At 42.9% G+C, this 20,253-nt stretch overlaps 2 protein-coding genes and 3 non-coding genes across 5 annotated transcripts; 2 read left to right on the forward strand and 3 right to left on the reverse strand.

The window, feature by feature from the left end:
• Window positions 1-3,360: 3,360 nt before the first annotated feature.
• On the forward strand, window positions 3,361-6,071 carry vtnb (vitronectin b). The gene is made up of 8 exons (XM_068744832.1): window positions 3,361-3,424; window positions 3,830-3,946; window positions 4,029-4,262; window positions 4,594-4,733; window positions 4,985-5,141; window positions 5,254-5,412; window positions 5,496-5,819; window positions 5,935-6,071. The coding sequence occupies exons 1-8, from the start codon at window positions 3,361-3,363 to the stop codon at window positions 6,069-6,071; spliced, it is 1,332 nt and encodes a 443-aa protein (XP_068600933.1).
• Window positions 6,072-7,555: 1,484 nt separating this feature from the next.
• trnat-agu (transfer RNA threonine (anticodon AGU)) lies at window positions 7,556-7,629 on the reverse strand. Its single transcript has one exon. It is a non-coding gene; the product is annotated as a tRNA-Thr (tRNA).
• Window positions 7,630-14,165: 6,536 nt separating this feature from the next.
• aldh3a2b (aldehyde dehydrogenase 3 family, member A2b) lies at window positions 14,166-19,768 on the forward strand. Its single transcript, XM_068744245.1, has 10 exons — window positions 14,166-14,327; window positions 14,481-14,712; window positions 15,782-15,867; window positions 16,574-16,782; window positions 17,514-17,631; window positions 17,984-18,125; window positions 18,225-18,391; window positions 18,486-18,585; window positions 18,807-19,045; window positions 19,208-19,768. Exons 1-10 carry the CDS (start codon window positions 14,166-14,168, stop codon window positions 19,220-19,222), a joined length of 1,470 nt encoding a protein of 489 aa, XP_068600346.1. The 3' UTR covers window positions 19,223-19,768.
• On the reverse strand, window positions 17,048-17,118 carry trnag-ccc (transfer RNA glycine (anticodon CCC)). The gene has a single exon. It is a non-coding gene; the product is annotated as a tRNA-Gly (tRNA).
• trnag-ccc (transfer RNA glycine (anticodon CCC)) lies at window positions 17,386-17,456 on the reverse strand. Its single transcript has one exon. It is a non-coding gene; the product is annotated as a tRNA-Gly (tRNA).
• Window positions 19,769-20,253: the final 485 nt, after the last annotated feature.

Below are 20,253 nucleotides of genomic sequence, written 5' to 3' on the forward strand. Positions count from 1 at the left end.
AGAACATAGAAACTCCACACAGATAGGATTCGAACCCGGAATCAAATCATAATGAAAAATATTGCATGGGTATGTTAATCTGCATGTAAAATAAATACACTGCTCGATATTAGTCAACAATACCGAAGGTTACCAGATCATAGAATACCTTTGTCATGTGCTGTCCACAAAAGTATTAAAAGAACATGCAGAAAGAGAACAAATCAATTTAGCAACAGACACGCGACAACTTGTTCACCCTAGAAATAAATAGCAATGTGCTTTCTTTCAAGACCAGCACAAATTACAATTCTCATTTATTAAAAAAAAAAAAGAAAGACCTCTTGTGCACACACTCACCGGGGTAGGGTAGACGATCGGCAAAGGAAGCAGTACGAGCGGAGTGACAATGGTAATTATGTAGTTTCTGTGGTACCACAACCACTTCAACAAATGAAATACGTATTTGAAATTCATGGCAGAACTGACCAGTAACCCAAAATGTAAAAATAAAATAAATGTCTATACTACTGAATGCAGTATAGAAAGGCAGAAAGGTAAAGAGGAGGAAAGACGAAGGTATGCTGCGAAGAACCCTGCGGAAATGACACTAGTATGACTACAATCTGTTTTTATCTCATGTTGCGCATCAAACATTAACTTGAAAGTGATCACAAAGCTAGACTGATAACAGCAGATAATAAAGAGAGAGAACAGTAGATACTGGGAGGTGGACACACTGACACATGATGAGGAGGAGAAAGAGAGACACATCATTAACACTCGCTCTAGCAGAATTCTGCAACTACGAGAATGATCATAGCAGGCATTTTGACTGTTTGGACATTATTTGCATATAATTTGGATTATTGTTATCAAGATCTAAGAAAAAATAGGTGGAATAGGTAAAAAACATCAGGCCACTAAATGGAGCCATGGGTACCCAAGGATAAGGGGTTGGTGAGGTGCAACGAGAGGGTTTCACCGTGGTTACCTGATATTGTCATGGTGACAGGGGTTGTCCGCTGGGTCGCCCCATTATTTCCATGGATTATTATTTATTTTTTTCAATTGTTGTTGTGTAGAGAATTACTATATTTATACTGTTCTTCATAACGGTCCTGCATGTTAGTCACATGATTGTGAATCCCTTTTAACCCTATAAATGCCTTGTGTTTTATGATATTCTGAAACTTTACACCAAGTCTGTCCTTGGACAGAAGATGAGACTCTGGGAGTCAGTCACCATAAAACTGCCTCCTTTTTTCTTCTTCCATGGAACATTACCTTTCTGGTCGTATGTGATCATCATTAAAATTGTCCCAAACAAAAGGAAGGATGCTTTTCTTCAGAATATTAATATATTCTTCACTGTCAATATAATTTTTGGAAACAAAGGATTGAATTAATGACCCCTCTTAAATGCACCCCATACCATTATTGCCCCCCCCCGCTACTCATGTTGTATGCAAAGGAAAATATTATTTCTTTTTTTTGGTCTCTGGTATTGTTCAGGGGGCCAGGCCGTAGTTTGGGGACCTCTGACCCAGAGGAACAACCCTTCACCTTATGGATGGGTTAGGGTTTGTTAATTGCTCAAGGGCACCACAGCAGTGCCCTGAAGGTAGACTGGCCCCTCTTAGGCCAGCAGTCCACACTCCATATTTTTGTCTGGGCCGGGACTTGAACTGGTGACCCTCCAGTTCCAAAAACCAAGTCCCAACTGACTGAGCCACTGTGCGTATTTGTTGTTGTTGTTTTTGACACACTTTGCCTGTAAGTTTGGAGTTGATTATTTTTAGATCTTTGAACTGTATCTGCCTTAACTATTGCATTGTCACTATACAAGTAGTGTACATACTAAACTGTGCTTTTAGTTTTCTCAACAAATAACTGTCCTGTTTTCAATTGACTGATTGCTTACTTTCTTATTTTAATCCATACGTCACACTACAACTTTATGGTTTGTTGAATGAAATGAAATGTCCAAAGATTGTGTAATACAGAAAAGAGACACGTGACACAGACAAAACACAGACACAGATGCAAAGTAAAAGTAGGTCACAACTGGCTTACATGATCAATGTCACTGCGCATTAACATGCAGTAACTCCAGACCAAAGTGTTTATCCTGCTCCCATCTCACATGATTACTCACTATGGGAAAAGTAAAAAGCACGCACAACTTTAAAGGTGCCGTTTTGATTTGCTTTCCTGGTTAGAATTAGATGCAATGATTAATGCCACACTCAAGATATGAAGGTGAAAATGTTTCCTGTTATGTTCTGAACCAAACCATTCAATGGGAAGTTGTCGCATTTCTGAGATCTGCATTATATGTAGATTTTGTCTAAAGGCCGGCAACCACATGATGCTCAATCACACCCCCCGCTAAGTTTAAATGTTATGTTCAAATGCAGATGAGATGTAATAGCCTGTTAAAAAGACATTTTGATGCCAAAACATACTTGCCTGTGTAATATTTTGGCTGTAAATAGTTGTACACAAAGAATTCTAAGAACAGACACAAACATAAATATAAACAGCCAAATAAACCAAACCAATCATACGGCTTTCTTGCTGGGGGATAATAACAATTGGGGGGTTTGTGGGTTTGTGTTCTCCAAGCGAACTTATGTAGGCCAGGTCAATGATTAATAACTTCAGTTAGACAATCATTCCAAAATCAAGAATAGTCCATTTAGCCATAAATTCTAGATTTCATTTGTACTTGTTCCATTTCTTCTATCTCTCTTCTATATCCTAGATATCAATTCAAATTGGACAAGGGAACAGTGCTTGTTTTCAAGTATGTTGGATTCTTTTTACACCACAGATCAATAGAGGAAAAAGTCTGAGTTGGTTGCGCAATGTTTGTGCACAGACACACACACTCAGTTACTCACCCTGAAGTTCCAACTACCTTGTATATAAATGTAAAGAGATTGTAGTTTAATTTGTAATTTGGGATTTCAATTTGGTAACTGAGTCACTGAGATTTACCAACAAAATGATCAATACAATATTTGTTTTTGTTACTTGTCTTTTTTTTTTTTTTCCAATTGAAATCAAATAACCAAGGAGGTGATATTTGGTGACGGATTTCCTTGAACGCTCTGCATTCGATCAGTTAGTTTGCTGTTTCTGGGACAAACAGGACAGAGATCAAACGATTATTACAGCCGTTAGCTGACCAATCAGGAAAGCAGCTGCCTGAGGGTCAACACATCTATTGATCTGCACTGAAAGCTGCACCCCAAAGTAGGGCACCCAGCTCAAACTGCGCTGACTATGCTTCACTAATGCAAACAGGGCACGGTGGTCTTTACATTTAAAATAGTTTTATGTTTTATGAAAGCCCGATACTTTGTGTGAACCATCATGAAGCCAGCTACGCTTCTGCTGGGCCTTGTCCTCCTTCTGGATACCACGTTTGCTGCAGAAGGTAAATCTTCCGAGAAGTAAAGGTTTATCAAATGTAATTTAAGCCTTAGATCTTTACATGAATGTGAAATGTGTTAAATGATTTGAAGTCAAATTAATTGATCAAGTAGTTTTTGAAGCAAATAATGTATCTGTAAATAAAAGTAATTGGTTGATGAAAAAGGCTGCTTTTTTTTTTTTAACCTGTTTTACAGAAAATTGCCACTTTTGCATGCAGAACCATTGCAACATTCTTACAGTTTTATATTGCCACTAAAATAAATGTGAAAAAATCCAAGTTGAAATGAATTGAAATACCGTGCTTGAAAATATATTTTAGGAGTACTTTTTTTTAAAGTGCCTCTTCCTCCATTGTTTGTCTGATCAAGTCGTCTCACACTGAAACAAACAAACTGCATTTCCACAGAGTCCTGTGAAGGTCGCTGCGGCTCCTTCAATCCCCTGAGGAGATGTCAGTGCGACTCCGTGTGCGTGTACTACGAAAGCTGCTGTGGAGACTTTGACACCATATGTCCTAAAAAATGTCAGTGCAGCAGCAAACTTTCACCACCTCCTTGAATAAACTTTAGTTCACGAGTCAAATTCTTGACTCTCTCTGCCCTCAGTTGCTCGTGGGGACACGTTTGCAGAGGCAGAAGAAGTCACAGAAGCAGGAACTCCTAGCTACGCAACTACAGCTGTCTTGACAACGACTGTCATGGCGACCACCCTCACCTCTCCTCCGGCCTCCACCACAGCAGAGCCAACGCCATCTGTGGAGCCTGATGCAGCGCCCTGCAGTGGTCGGCCATTTGATGCTTTTCTGCAGCTGAAAAATGGGTCGATCTACGCATTTAGAGGTAAATCTGGGGGGGGGGGGGTCTCCCTACTAGGATATGCACAGTACAAACCTTTCTGGGGTGATATTCACGAAGTTGCAAATAAAATAGCAAATTTTGCTCATCCACATTTTCCTTCCTGCAAGTCAATGATATGTTACAAGGGAACAAACTGATTTGAATGCATTTAAATGCAACCCCATGCCCATACATACTACATGAGGTGCAGGTTGTGTATTTAATATAACAACTGCTGACAAGTTTGATGCTTCTGTGCTAATCCTTAGTAAATGATTTGAAGTTATTCTGTCACTGCATTTAACAATGATCGATGGTCTGCTATTCCTCCGAGGTGAATATTTCTTTGAGTTGGATGACACGTCCATACTTCCTGGTTACCCCAAACTCATCCAGGATGTGTGGGGAGTCCCTGGGCCCATTGATGCTGCATTTACACGCATCAACTGTCAGGGAAAATCCTACATCTTTAAGGTATAAAGTCTTCTTTATAACTTTTTAGTATTCTAGCATACAGTGAGAAGTCTTGACTTCTGGAAACCAGAATGAATTAGCATCAGATGTTGCTATTAGAAATGATCGGAGGAAAAGTATTGTTGAACATATTTTCACAGCAATCCCATCATAATTCCATCTGTATTTATAATATATAGTAATATATATATATATCTATTGTATCCTGAACATCAAAACAATCGCATCGACCTGCATTTGTGCCGACTCAGGGGGACAGGTACTGGAGGTTTGATGGCGATGTCATGGATGAAGACTATCCACGTGGCATTTCAGTTGGATTTGATGGCATACCAGACGGTGTCGATGCCGCGTTTTCCCTGCCAGCCCCAAACCACCTGGGCAAAGAGAAAGTCTACTTTTTCAAAGGTGAATTGATGGGATGTATGGAAACGTTCTAAAATGGAATGCCATGATGAGAATAGCTTATTGTTCTGCGTGAGGACTTTGTGTTTAACTTTGTGTTTGCTCTTTTCTTCAGGGGATAAGTACTATCAGTATGCGTTCCAACACCAGCCTTCACATGAGGAGTGTGTCCAGATGACCAGGTCCTCCCCGTCTCTGATGTTCACCAGATACACTGACCTCTTCTGCGATCAGACATGGGAGGAACTTTTCACAGAGCTTTTTGGAGACTCTGGTAAAGCTTAGCTATGTTTGTGCATTTTGTTGTGTATTTACTTATGTGGTCTTAATTTGAATCCCCCCCCCCCCCCCATTCAGTCAGCAGTCAGTACCTAGGCCCTCGCCTGACCAGTAGGGACTGGTATGGCATCAGGCCCCCGCTAGACGCTGCCATGGTGGGCCGGGTATACCTCAGTCCAAAGCCGACGTCTCCTCCTCCAAAAAGGCGGAACAATCGGAGGAGGAAGCCCAGCAAGAAGCGAGCCCAGCGAGCCCAGCGAGACAGGCAGAGTCACTACGCCTTGCTTGATGATTTCTGGTTTAACGAAGATTGGTTTGACTTTGGTGACTACAGCGACGAAAGGAGCCCAACGCAGGAGTCTAAAAGCATTCCTGTTCAGAATGTGTACTTTTTCAAGAGAGGTACGAATGCACGCAGTCAGCTGTCACACTCGTGCTTTTAAAAGAAGTATAAGCGATGCCTTGGGCTTTTCTTTAAACGACATTTTTGTGACTTCTTTTCTTCTCAAAATGGCAGACAAATACTACAGAGTGGACTTGCAGACAAAACGTGTGGACGCTGTCAGGCCGCCTTACCCACGATCCATTGCAAAATACTGGCTTGGCTGCAAGAAGGAAGAAACCCCTGATATATCGAGGGCGGAGAAAAAATAGGCCAGCTGACGGAGGCCGTAGCTTGAGGAGAATAGGGTGAAACAATGAAACAATGTCCATGGTGTTGCTTCCTTTGTTGTTAAAGCGTTTTGTTCCTGATGATCATCCCCTCTAAAGTTCACTCAGTATGAAGTTGAGTATGCTGAATACCTGCATGACTTAGTAAAGATGATATTCACCTCGAGTGTCTCATTCTTCATTTCTCCAATTATATCAACAACCCACACCAACACTGAATGCTTTATCAGATTGGCAATTCCCTTCACCTCGGCCAGCTTCTTTCCTTAAGTCTAAGATCTTACGAGCAATTAAGCACCAGTCAACCTCTCTTCACAATGGTATCACTGAAAGCCAAATTGCTCCATCTCATTGTACCGCCACATTATTGATTATCATTCCTTCATTCATTCATTTTCCGAACCGCTTTGTCCGTTACCGGGTCTCGGGTAGTTCCGGAGCCTATCCCAGCAGACGATGGAAGAGAGGTGGGGTTAAGTTGTTTGCAATAAACAAAAAAGTTAAAAACAAATGTTAGTTTCAGTTCTGGCAGCATTCACAAATAATCTCAACCCATTCCTTGAGCCAAAGGCCTCCAGTTCTGTAATATTCCTAGATTTATGTGCTTTACTTCTAGGAATTCCTGATACCTGATGAATGTGGGAAGTTTAATTCCATAATGTAACATAGACATGAAAGAAACTATGTGACCCACCGTTGTGCAACACTGCCCCCTGCCGGTTCACGCGAGAATGGTAGATTTGCGTCTGTGGCCTGACGTCATTAACTCGCGTCCCAGTCGTAGGTCGTTATCCTGAACGAATTGGGCCCTCTGGTGGACAAAAGACGGAGAAGGGGAACGCCGCAAGCAAAAATATATTCAGTACTCATAGTACTGTACGGTGGGAAGATCGTTCAGGTGAAACGCACGCCGCCATCGTTGTGTTTTATCACTGGGTTTGCATACATGCAGTAAAGAAAGGTGGTCAAAATGACCTGAGCCTGCAATGTAACGAGAAGTAACTTGGTCAAAGTAAAATTGTCCAACTTAAACGTTACCAACACTGCAAACATGGCTGCAAACACTCCAAGGAAGATGCCAGGATTCTTCCATACAATACAAACACGTAGTTAATCATTATCTGGGCCGGCTCACATCCCGCATCGACCGCCCCGTTATACTAACAGATCTCCTGCAGTGACACACGTGTATGGTCCAAACGCATTGATCCGACCTAAACTCCAGTCAATGTGCTCCCTGAGAACAAGATGAGATTGTACCCAATGGGTTTCAAGTTGCTTTTCAGTTTTTACAATGACTTTCTTAGTTTGTGGAAGTTTTAATTCTCATCAGAGTCATTTATCTCACGTTGCGGGTTTGCAGTATACGATCGGTATGATACTTCATTTTTGTGCATTAATATAATTTACCTTATGTGCAAACTTATGTTTTTTTGCATTTTTATTCTTCTTAAAAACCCGTCAAAAGGCACCGCTGGGATTCGAACCCAGGATCTCCTGTTTACTAGACAGGCGCTTTAACCAACTAAGCCACGGCGCCGTGTAGACCTGGGAGGAAGTATTTGGGTTTTTGTACAAAGTGAACTCTTTGCGGAAAAGTTTTTGTTTTATTTGATTGCATCATGCGGTATATCGTGAAACATATATGAATACTTTGTACATTTCATTCACTTCCTTTTGGGATTAATAAAGTATTCTGAATTAACAGATAACAGTCATTTATTTTACGCAGCCTCGTTATAACTTATCTGTTGTGCCTATTTAAAATAAATACATAAATACAATAAATACATATGCAACAATCGTTCAAATGAGTGATTAGTTTAACCCAACAGATACTCAATCATCGCAGCAGAAATGTCTAAATCCGGCAGACTGAAATCGCCAAAGTCCTGCAGGCACAGATCCTCCAGGTCCTCCATGGTCCCGTCAGAGCTGGAGCAGTCCGGTTCGTCCAGTGGACTCTGCGGGAAGCCGAGGTTCAGTGCAGGCTCAGATTCACGTACATCCCCGAGGTGTCCCTCAGGGGCCCCTCTTAAAGCCCATTCGATTATACTGCTGTGCGGAATCATCTCATGGCAACAGTCAGTGAAATTCGGGATTTGTTGGCAGTAATCTTTGGGAACTCTCGGCGGCGCCGGTCCGTGCGGGGTGAAGGATGCAGTGCGGTCGCAGAACACAGGGGGTATCGGTGCGGGAGGGGGCACAGCCTGGAGCCCCATAATGGCGGAGAGTCTTGGGTGGCTCGGTGGGGACGGCAGGCTGGGAGGATGAGCAAAAGAACCAACCGAATGTGTGAATGGTGGGCTGGGAGAAGGGGTGCAGGTGAACCGCGGGTCGTGGTCGGACGGTCGGGGGGGCTCTCTGGGCGGCTTCTTGCTCTTGAAAAAGCGTGCGCGTCGATTTTGAAACCAAATCTATAAAGAGAAAAAGAATAAACTCTTTGTCATTTTCATGGAACATCTGTCTGCACGTTATCCAAGATTACGCATGGGACGTCCATGACGCGCATGCATGTCATATACCTGAATGGTAGACTCCCGCAGGCCGGTTCCAGACGCCAGAGACTCCTTCATTTTAATGTCAGGGTAATGCGTGACGGAGAAGGCCTTCTCCAACGCGCGCAGCTGAGGCTTGCTGAAAGTCGTGCGTTTCCGTCGGCGTTGGCTGTCCGGCTTCATCCCGGGGGGGGCATCGAGATACCCTGCAGGGGGGCAAAAAAAATTAGTTCTATTGCATATTCGCCTTCAACCTTTACACTAGATTTAATAGTGAGATTTATTTTATTAAACGTATTTAGGAGAGTGTTGAACCAGAATAAAGTGTTATTCCTTATTCACGGTCCGGTCCAGTCTGAACAGTGCACGTACCTTTCATGCTCTCTTCAGGTGTGTGGTTGCCATGTCCGTTCATATCCACGCAATTAGGCGGCCAGTAATGTCCCGAGTATAGCGCGGCCACGTCCGACACAGTAAAATCCAAGCCCAGTGCCATTTTCTGCTCGAGGCCCAAAGCAAAGCAGAAGATGTGGAGCCACTGTCGGCCTAGAGGTTTTTATACTGCACTTCGCTTGACAGACACCCCCCCCCCCCCCCCCCATCCCCCATCACCCCTTTTTTTTGCACATATTGCAAACGCGTGCCTTTGATGTATTACAAACCTATTAACAGCTGTCAGGCCAATAGGTGTCGTTTTGATCCCGGATGGGACATTAATGCGTCCGTTCAACCATCATGTCCCCAAAAAAGTGCAAAAGGTCTCACAACAACTGAGTTCGGCTGTTTGTTCAATAAAAATAAAAAAATAGAATGATCTGTAAGCCTCAAAAATGTACTTTATTTATTGGAGACAATGCCTTGCATTATGAATCTAAATCTTGTGGTTAGAGGAAACATTTATTTTTAGGCTTTTATAAGTCATCCGTTGTTCTGCCATTCATTCATTCATTCATTCATTCATTCATTCATTCATTCGTTATGATAGAGTGCATGCTCGGTTACACAAGGATGGCAACATAGCTGTCACACTTCCACTTTTCTGACACTCCAGTCTGCGGCACATCCTCCCCGCAGCCCGCTGCGTCCTGGCGCGCAGCAGAAACACGTGTGTGGATAGCAGGAGTGTATTGAAGCTGCTGCAGTGTGAGCCTTCAGTCATCTATGACGCGTCGAGGTGACAAATCTGGCTACTTTTTTTCCACTTCCTGGTCGGTTGCGTTTCCACCGATCGAGACATCAAAACGCTCTTTAACGCACAGTCCAATGCGCAAGCCAAGTTCCCAGGCAAGTGCCAGACTCTGCGGTGTTTGGGGCTCCAGAGAATGCATTTAAATGCGTTTTGAGTATTTACAACCTGGAGAATAAGGCTGGGAAATACGCAAAGAAAATTAGGTTAGATGTGCTATAAATGCATTTATGTTCAAGTCGCCATTGTCCTTTCAAATGATAATGAATTAAAACAAACTGATGGGGATGGAGCGCATGACGCACGCCATGGACTTTGGACCCTGTGACAAGATGAAGTGAACCTCGATGAGTGGCTCTCATTGGCACCAAAGGACTCCTTCTCCCACGAACAATGGATCATCAAACTCGTGGTTTAAGACAATATACCGATACCGAATAAGACGGGATGTCGAAACCGAGGGTCACGTGTTGGAGCCGATTCACGACATGTTCCAACAGAAATCACGTCAGTGACAGGCCTGGAGTGTGTGTGTGTGTGTGTGTGTGTGCGTGTGTGTGTGTGTGCGGCTCTTCTCTCGCTATATGTCTTTGGACATTTTTGATTGAAATGACTAATGGTTATTATTTTGTCTATAAAGTTAATGGAAGATTTGCCAAAATAAAACTATATATACATCAAATAAGTGATTTACATCTATTATATGGAAAAAATATCAGCAATTTATCAGTAACTGTTTTTGGCACCTGATTAATCAGAGACCACTTAATATATTCATATTTGATTTGTCTTGTCTTTAATGCATTTGTCATTTATTTTGTAAATGAGATAAGTTCAACTATGAACAGACTTCTTTCAACTCTTCAATGTTAATTCAGGGAATATTAATACATAATTAAATACAGGTTAATACACTTAAAAATCAAGCATTTGGCTGCAAATGTAGACGAGCACTAATTCCTATACAGAGACAATTTTGCCTCAACCTTCAACTTCAGCCATGAAGCCTGATATAAAAAAAAGAAGCACATTTTCATTCTAATTTTCCCAAGTATTTTTGAAATGAGACCTTTTTGAAAATAAAAGTGGACAGTTTCCTTCCATCGTGCCACATGAATTCTGTCCGATCAATCAATGTGTTTGAGGAAAAAAAAATAATGATCATGAGTAAACACCTCAAAAACTGTCTGTTTAAAACCATATATCCATAATAGACTCATCATTTGGTTTTATTATTATTTATTCAACTTTCACAAACTTTTGTAAAATTTTAATCTGATCAGCTTCCCATCATTCTTAATTTCATTTTCTGTTCTGCATGTTAAATACAATAACTCGGTTTGTGTATTGAACACACAAACCGTCTTCCTCTCTGTGTGTGAATGCTTCAGTTTTGTGCCTCAGGTGTGCACACAGAGAAAAGCTGGTCTCCTGTATCCACACTCCTCTCTAAGAAGTCGGGATCGACACTCAGGTGCGAATGACGCTGCCATCCTCTCGCTCACCTACAGCCTCGCTCCTTCCCTCACAATACACAAGCACCATTCCCCAAGCCTGCTGTTTGATGTGGAAACTGCATCCACATTTCCTGTCAACTCGAGAGGTTTTTGGGTCGAGTCCATGTGCTGCTTTGGCTGCGCTGCCAGAGTCTCTCTGGATCTGAGAAATAGAAGTTGAGTGTGATTCCAGGATCAAAGAGGATGAAGCCCAGTAGGATGAAGATTTAGAGCATTACAGAATGCAGCAGGCTGATACTACGGCTCGGAAGGAATGTTGAGGACAAGTAACTGAAATATTCTGGCAGCATCATTTACAGCGCTTCCATCTAGCAGGTCAGTGGGATTTAAGCCTGACCGATAAAAGCAACAGCGTGCAGAGCAAAGAGCTCATGAAGAGAATTGTGGCTTGTTTCGTTTAAATCATTACACAAAGCATCAGACAAAAAAAACACAAAAAATACAAATTACATTTACAGACTGGATGTGTTTAGTCTTGTTTATGAAGGTCCATCAGTGGATGATTACAACAATTAGCATTTATAATCTACAGTACAATTGCAAAGTATTTTATAAATGCTGTAATATATAACATACGTTTGCTCTATGTACTTATCTTTGTACAGATAAACATGGAAAATACCTTATTGGGCACATTACTTTTATTCATTGCTTCTCAGGGACTGTGTTGTACATCAGAAAATCCTGTCAGAAAAGGAACATTATTTGTTTTGGTGGGATTTTCATAAATACTGGGATCCCTTGTGAGAATTCCACAGGCACTTTTTCCAAAAGTTTTGACCCGATGATCGGGAATCGCCAGAGAATTTCATCCTCTGGGATCCATTGAAATCTAAGTTAAATTCAATGGAAACCTGTCCAGGCTAATAGTTATCAATCTATTATCAATCTACATGCAACACACAGGAGATATTAACGCATGCTATCATGTTTATTTACATATTTGCTTCCTTAGGTTGTGTCAGTTATATTATATAATAATAACAATAATTATCAACATCATGAAATACATACCGGTACTACTGTTTGGCTGTACTTGTACTGTAATACATTTTATTGTTGACTGTACTTGTACTGTAATAGATGCTACTGTTTGACTGTACTTGTACTGTAATACATTCTATTGTTGACTGTACTTGTACTGTAATACATTCTATTGTTGACTGTACTTGACCTGTAATACATACTATTGTTTGACTGTACTTGTACTGTAATACATACTATTGTTGACTGTACTTGTACTGTAATACATACTACTGTTTGACTGTACTTGTACTGTAATACATACTATTGTTTGGCTGTACTTGTACTGTAATACATACTATTGTTGACTGTACTTGTACTGTAATACATACTACTGTTTGACTGTACTTGTACTGTAATACATACTATTGTTTGGCTGTACTTGTACTGTAATACATACTATTGTTGACTGTACTTGTACTGTAATACATACTACTGTTTGACTGTACTTGTACTGTAATACATACTATTGGTAACCATACTTGTATTGTAATAGATGCTACTGTTTTACTGTACTTGTACTGTAATACATACTACTGTTTTACTGTACTGTAATACATACTACTGTTTGACTGTACTTGTACTGTAATACATACTATTGTTGGCTGTACTGGTACAGCTCGAACATTCTATCTAATAAATATATTCATCATCATCATCATCATCACCATGAATCTCTGTAACGCGCGTCGTCGCTGACGTGTGGAGCCCTGGAGCGCTGCTAGCTGCTAGCTGTTAGCAACAGCAGCGGCTAACAGCTAGCCCCAGCAGTTAGCTTGGTCCTGCCCCTGCGTGGGTGTGACCTAACGGGAGAGGGGCAGCCGAGTCTCCCTCCCTGCCGCCGCCGCCGCCCCACTCAGAACCTCTGCTGCCGCTGCGAGACCGAGAGGGATCTAAAGAAGCTCGCCTCGACCGAAACAATTCAGGTAGGAGCAAAACTAAAGAGCTGCGCCATGTCTTCAGACCCCCATCCTTTAAAACCGGCTTTCAGACCTCAGGAAAGGGCGAGATGCGCACCCATAAACAACGTTTCTGATGGAAAACATGTTATATAACACCACAAATCGTCCTCGTTTCACGCTGCGCACCGAGCGGTCGTTGTCTGTGCAGTTGTGTAAAGCGTTTCTTTGAACCGGATGTCAGTCCCGTTTGTTCTGACCGAACGAACCGGAGTCCAGCAGGGCGGTTCTGTTACGGTGTTATTACCGTGTTTTCTGACAACACAGAGTTCATTAGGGGGGGGGGGGGGGGGGCTCCAAACGCAGCGCCTTGACTGAAAGAGCAAAGTGGAATCGAATGATCTGCTGGGTGAAGTCTTGAAAGTGGTTTGTAAAATAAATAAATGGGAAAAGGCAATATGGGCGTTTTACACGTGTTATAACAAATGTTAGCTGTTTATACACGTCTTAATTCACTCTGCACCACACTTCAAAAACTCATAGGATTGACCCCCCCCCCCCCCCCCCCTAAACAAAACTATTTTTACATGAAAAATTACAGAAGATTTAGAGAAGAAGAAAAAAATTAATTTTAATCTCAGAATGTTAAAGAAAGCAAAAATGCAATAATTGTTTATCTGGATCTGCACCCAGCTATGATGGGCTTAGTTCTGACCCATGACTTCCAAGAGGTTTGCTGTATTTGTGTAATCCTGCTAGGGTTTGGAGGGTCTTAACTCCCTCCAAACTTCTTTGACAGTTTGCTTGAAGAGGCCATGTGATGAGTGTTTGAACTGGCTAGACGAGTCCTCAAAAAAAAAACATTAATATTATTATTATTATTATTTGCACGTACCGGTAACTGTGTCTCGTGTTTCTTTTATAGGCGATCACGCGTGTTTCTATTCATCAGGATGTCCCGGGAGCTTCAGGCAGTAGCTCGCGCCAGGAAAGCCTTTGAAACGGGCAGGTCCAAATGTTTAGAGCACCGGATCCGTCAGCTGAAGAACCTGCAGAGGTTGTTCTCTGAGAGGCAAAGAGTTATCGCCGATGCCGTCAAGAAAGATCTCAACAAGGTGAGCATCGACCTTCCCAAAAAATAATTAGAACCTGGACTCCCAGGAAGCTTGAGATTCTCGTGGCTAAACAGGTCAGATGTTTGGAGCTCTTAAGTCTTTACTCTGCTATTACTCTCTATAATGTTCTAGTTTTCTTTACCCCCCCCCCAGAGTGAGGTGGGGACCCAGCTGTACGAGACCATGGGTTTGGAGGGGGAGCTCAGCCTGGCCATCAGGAAGCTGAAGGAGTGGGCCGCCCCCCGGCCCGTGGAGAAAAACCTCTTGACCCTCTCGGACACCGTCTACATCCAGCCGGAGCCGCTGGGAGTCGTGCTCATCATCGGGGCCTGGAACTACCCCTGGGCCGTCACCATCCAGCCGCTCATCGGAGCCATCGCTGCCGGTACGCAGTGTGCTTGTGTGACGCAACGAGGTCAGAGGTCGCATTTACTGCTATTCTCTGAACTCTGTTCTGCACGCTGCAAGAGAGTGATGAGGGGAAACTTTACATGCAGGATTAAATATAGTTCTTTTATTTTATTCTATGGTGTGCAGATTGGGCGTGTTTGCACATAATGAGTCAGCCGCCGCTATCAGCGAAAACCCAAAGGGCAAAGTTAAGCCCTGACTGATCTCTCAGCTCCGAGATAGTGAGTGAAGTCATGAATAATTCATTTCTGGGTCAAAGGTACCTTTACACGGCGATCCCGGGCTCGTATCGAGGCTGCAACGCAAGTGTTGCGGCTGGACGCTGCGATTTGCATCACAAAGTGATGCAGAGTCATGCAAACTAAGTTTAATACGTTTTACCTGTGGCTGCTTCACATGACGCTGCAGTATTTATGTCGGGGGGGCTTTATTTGCCTGAGTCTTTTGATGTTACGCTGCCCCCCAGTGTGAGTTTTACATGTCAGTACTATGAGACTGGCTGCATGGGGCACTGGATTCACAGAAAGACTGTTTGCCATGCAGGATGGACTTTATTCTTTACCTTCCAGTGGAGCTTTATCAGAGCTCACACTGATAGTTGTATCAGTCACATGGTTCACACACCTTTCTCCTGGTTTACTAGTGGGGGGGCTGCCAACAGCATCAGCAAACGAAAATGTTCATTTGATGGGTAATAAGCTTCACAACGTGAATGCGGTTTACGTCAGGCCACGATGGCCCCGTTTCTGATAGCAGTTAAGGAGAATCAAAAGATTTCAGTGGATAAAATGCTAATCACACTTGTGAGTCTTCTGTATGTATCAGCATCATGAATTTATCATTTTTACTTTAGTAAAATGCTTTAATTTCCACAAAAACAACCCAACAGTAAAGCAGATTGACAAAAAATCACTAATGTACTGTAGTCTTATATATAATTCCCCCCCCCCCCCTCCCTCATACAAAAAGAACGCAGAGAAACGTGCCAGACGAGGTCTTTGTCTCTCAAAATGTGGAATATCTTTTTGCCGTTTGCCGTCCAGGTAATGCCGCCGTGATCAAACCCTCTGAGGTCTGCGTTCACACTGCGAAGGTCATGGAGGAGCTGCTGCCGCTTTACCTTGACAAAGTAAGGACATGTCTCACAACGTCAACGTGACGCATCTCATTGTTGTGCCTGTAGCTACAGAAGCGACTGAAAGAATGTGCTATTTTATCCACTATTATTACACCTTGACCTGCAAAGATCGCCTCATTTATAACACGCTTTAGCTGAGGGCTCGTCTGAACAACAGAATGCTATGAAAGGATGGTTCTTCACAGGTAACTTGATGAAGCTTGAGTTGTGCTGATCTCACAAGCGACGTTTCAGCCAGACAGAGATATAGAGCTTTGCTTACGTCACGTTGTTCTGGGCCAGCTTGCACAATCGCTCAAAGTGCTAATCATGTGTTTGGGCTCATTTTTAAGGTAAAAAAAAAAAAGTAAATCAATAATTCCCATGACAAATTGGCTTTGTTTCCTTTGTAGGGCAGGATGACAAATAACTGTGACTTTAAAAACAGAAGCGTTACACTTTTACAGGAGTTGGAACCCTCCTCCCTCCTCGAATGAGGATGTGAAGCTTTAGGATCCGCAGAGATTAGCATTCCTCAGCAGTTCTACGCTTTCTCAAACACTCAGCGTTATTTCCACTCTGATCTTTTACTCGCTACTTCTCTGCTGGCTCTGTGAACACAGACAACGTATACTGTTTATTGCATATAAACCTTACGTGAGAGCAATGAGGGCAACATGAAGTGGTAATAAACATTTTGTGCTTTACTCTGTGTCAGGAGCTTTACCCTGTAGTGACTGGAGGAGTGCCCGAGACCCAGGAGCTGCTTCGCCAGAGGTTTGATCACATCTTCTATACCGGCAACAGCGCGGTGGGAAAACTGATCATGGAAGCTGCTGCCAAACACCTGACCCCCGTCACCCTGGAGCTGGGCGGGAAGAGTCCCTGCTACATCGACAAGAACTGTGACATAACCATAGCCTGCAGGTCAGAAAGATGCGCAGAACCTCCGAATTCCACTTTGACTCTTTTCATTATGTAGAAGTTTATTTGTTATATATGTTAGTACACACACTATGAAATGACAGTTTTCACCCCACTATGGGCCCCTAGAGCAAAGTGTATGTCGATCGCTGGCGGGGGGGTGCTGTCACGGTCGGCGCACCCTTTAGGACACTGGCCCCTAAAGGGTGCTCCCTGTATTTTTTATTTGGGCTGGGATTTGAACCATTGTCGGGCGCCCCGAAAGTAGTGCACCACCCGGGAATCGAACCCAGGTCGCAAGAATGGGAATCTTGCATGTTACCACTACACTAGTGGTGCTCTATGTGCAGCTTTCCCACCTGACCCCCGTCACCCTGGAGCTGGGCGGGAAGAGTCCCTGCTACATCGATAAGAACTGTGACATAAGCATAGCCTGCAGGTCAGAAAGATGGGAAGCACCTCCGAATTCCACTTTGACTCTTTTCATTATGTAGAAGCTTCATAAATTTCATAAAGTATTTAGAAGAAGTTTATTTGTTATATATATGTTAGTGCGCACACTATGAAATGACAGTTTTCACCCCACTACGGGTGCCCCAAAAGTATCGCACCACCTGGGAATCGAACCCAGGTCGCAAGAATGGGAATCTTGCATGTTACCACTACACTAGTGGTGCGCGACGCCGAGCTTCCCCACCTGAGCTCCTCTTGTTGACTTGGCCTCTCCTGTGCAGGCGTGCCGCGTGGGGTAAGTACACCAACTGCGGTCAGACCTGCATCGCCCCAGACTACATCCTTTGTGAGCCCAGCATCCAGGACCGGGTCATCTACGAGGTCAAGAAAGCCATCAAGGTACAGATGACTCAAGAAAAAGCAATGAGACCCATATTCAAATTTTAATTTGAGATGATCTGAACATCAACGTTTTTTAATGACCTGTCCTTGATAATTAATACTCCTTTACATTAAAGATTCAAAAGCAAGGCGATCAGTCATTATTTTTAGCCATATAGATTTTTTTTTTTACGACAGAGAATGATCCTTCAGCCACGAATGAAGGCTGCATTATTTGACTGGTCATTTCAGAATGGAGAATAAAAGAACAATTTCACATTTAATAAAGAAAATTATCAGTTTTCAGTCCTTTTTTGATTTTTTGCATGCTTCTAACAAGAACGCCTGTAATCTTTTTTTGCTCCGGCAGGAGTTCTACACAGACGACCCAAAGAGCTGCCCTGACTACGGACGCATCATCAACCAGCGCCACTTTAAGAGGATAATGGCCTTGCTGGAGGACAGCGCCGTCGCCGTTGGAGGAGACAACGACGAGTCAGATTGTTACATATGTGCGTGCAACTCAGGCATCACAAAAAGCATTTAGTGGGCTTTTCCCTTTAAATGCATTCTAATTAGATAATAAAACACTGCTTGTGTTTTGCGTTCAGCCCCCACAGTTCTGCGGGATGTGAAACCGCAGGCCAAGGTGATGCAGGAGGAGATATTTGGACCCCTACTCCCCATTTTGTCGGTCAGCGGCCTGGACGAAGCCATACAGTTTATCAATAAGCGAGAGAAACCTCTGGTGCTCTATGTTTTCTCACAAGATAACAAGGTGTGGAACATCAGGAAGCAGCGCATGCGTGTCCACCTCCACATGTGCAGCGTGTTCCAGATCACGGGTATAACACGGATCCCTCTGTTTGAAGGTGATAAAGAGGATGACGGCCGAGACGTCCAGCGGAGGGTTACTGGCCAATGACTGTCTTGTGCACTATTCTGTCAGCTCTTTGCCTTTTGGAGGAGTGGGTGAGTGCACACTGAGAAGACAAGGAGACGATGGAGCGCCAGTGGAGGCGCAGGTCCTGCTTGACAGAATAGTTTCTAACTTTACAACTAAGCACCCTGATGCTCCCCAGGCAGCATGCTTAGCAGTTATCTAGCACCGTTTTAGGGTGCGGTACGCGATCTCCTTGTCACATTGTCCTCAGCAAATCACACCTCAAACCATTTCCCCGTTTTCACGTCAGGAAACAGCGGTATGGGCTGTTACCACGGAAAGTTCAGCTTTGACCAGCTGAGCCACCTGCGCAGCTGCCTGATCAAGCAGCTGAAGATGGAGGGGATGAACAGCATGCGGTACCCGCCTCACACGGCCAAGAAGCTGGGCTGGGCACGCTTCTTCATCCTGAAGACCATAGACCTGGGCTGGATGGGACGGATGGCGCTCTTAGCTGCCATGGTCGTGGTAGCCGCTGTTGCGCTCAAGGTACAGAAGGAAAGAGAAACTCCCACGATAAAATGCTGAACAGACAGAAAGGCTGACCAACTAACCCTTTTTTTTAGTTGTGAAGAATTAAGAATTTTTAAATGCTATAGTTCTCACAGATTCATTTGTTAATTCCAAAAAAATATCACCTGTCTTTTTCAGAATTACCTCCTTTGAAAACATCCGAGCGGGACCGAGACAGCAGGCTGTTGTTTCCTTTGGCCAGGATTAAAGAGCATTTCTTCAACACGGAATGTTTATGGTGTTGCCTTAGTCCGTTTAACATTTCAATAAGTCTCAACATTTCCATGGGGATCACTTTAGAAGCAACAACCTGTAATGAAGGATATATATATATTTTGTAAATTCTCTAATGCAGCTCACTGTATGCAGCATGCTATTTTGATGATGGTAAACATTTCTGCACATTCAGCATTACTGCATTCCTCCGCTAGTCCTTTTAAACAGGTGACAATATGCAGCAATACTGTAAGAATTCAATTGAGGTATTTACTAAACCACAGTTTCTTATTCTTAATTTATGTTTCCTTCACTTCATTTTGTGTCCATTTAATTTCAATGACAAATAAGCACTTAGCCTGAGAGTCAGTCCGAAGGTACCGGATCATTTCTTCTAGAGTGGCTTTATTTGCTCAGAAGGAGACAATATCATTTACTTTGTCTGTTTTATTGTGACTGACCTTTGCTGGTCTGGTTCAAACAGGAAGTATGTGTGTGTGTGTGGGGGGGGGGGGGGGGGGGGGTTATCTTATATTCCCAAAACACCAAATGCCTGTAAGCAAGCAACCTTGTAATTTATTTTTGCTAATCATTCAGCAATTGTAGTTGACAAATGTTTCTGATTTGAAATTAATAGATAAACATATCCATGACAATTGGATCCATATTCCAATAAATCTATTTCTACATGTATTAGTTTGCCCTTTGATTATTTTATTATCTGTCCTACGCACAAAGTGAGGAAGAGGTTATCGGAATGGTTTGTGACTGTCTGTTCATCCATCAAGTTTTGTTCGTTTTGAAAGTCTGTCACAAAAAAAAAATTGTATTCTATTCTATTTTATTTAGTGTCATTTTAATGTTTTTTTCAATGTTGGAATTGTTTTGACACAGACACAAGTTACAAGTTGAATTTTTGAGAATAAGACATTTTTCACAGACTTATAGTGCAGATCCCTCAGTCCCAG

Source organism: Brachionichthys hirsutus, chromosome 10 (genome assembly GCF_040956055.1).
Source record: "Brachionichthys hirsutus isolate HB-005 chromosome 10, CSIRO-AGI_Bhir_v1, whole genome shotgun sequence".
In the NCBI taxonomy this organism is placed as follows: domain Eukaryota; kingdom Metazoa; phylum Chordata; class Actinopteri; order Lophiiformes; family Brachionichthyidae; genus Brachionichthys; species Brachionichthys hirsutus.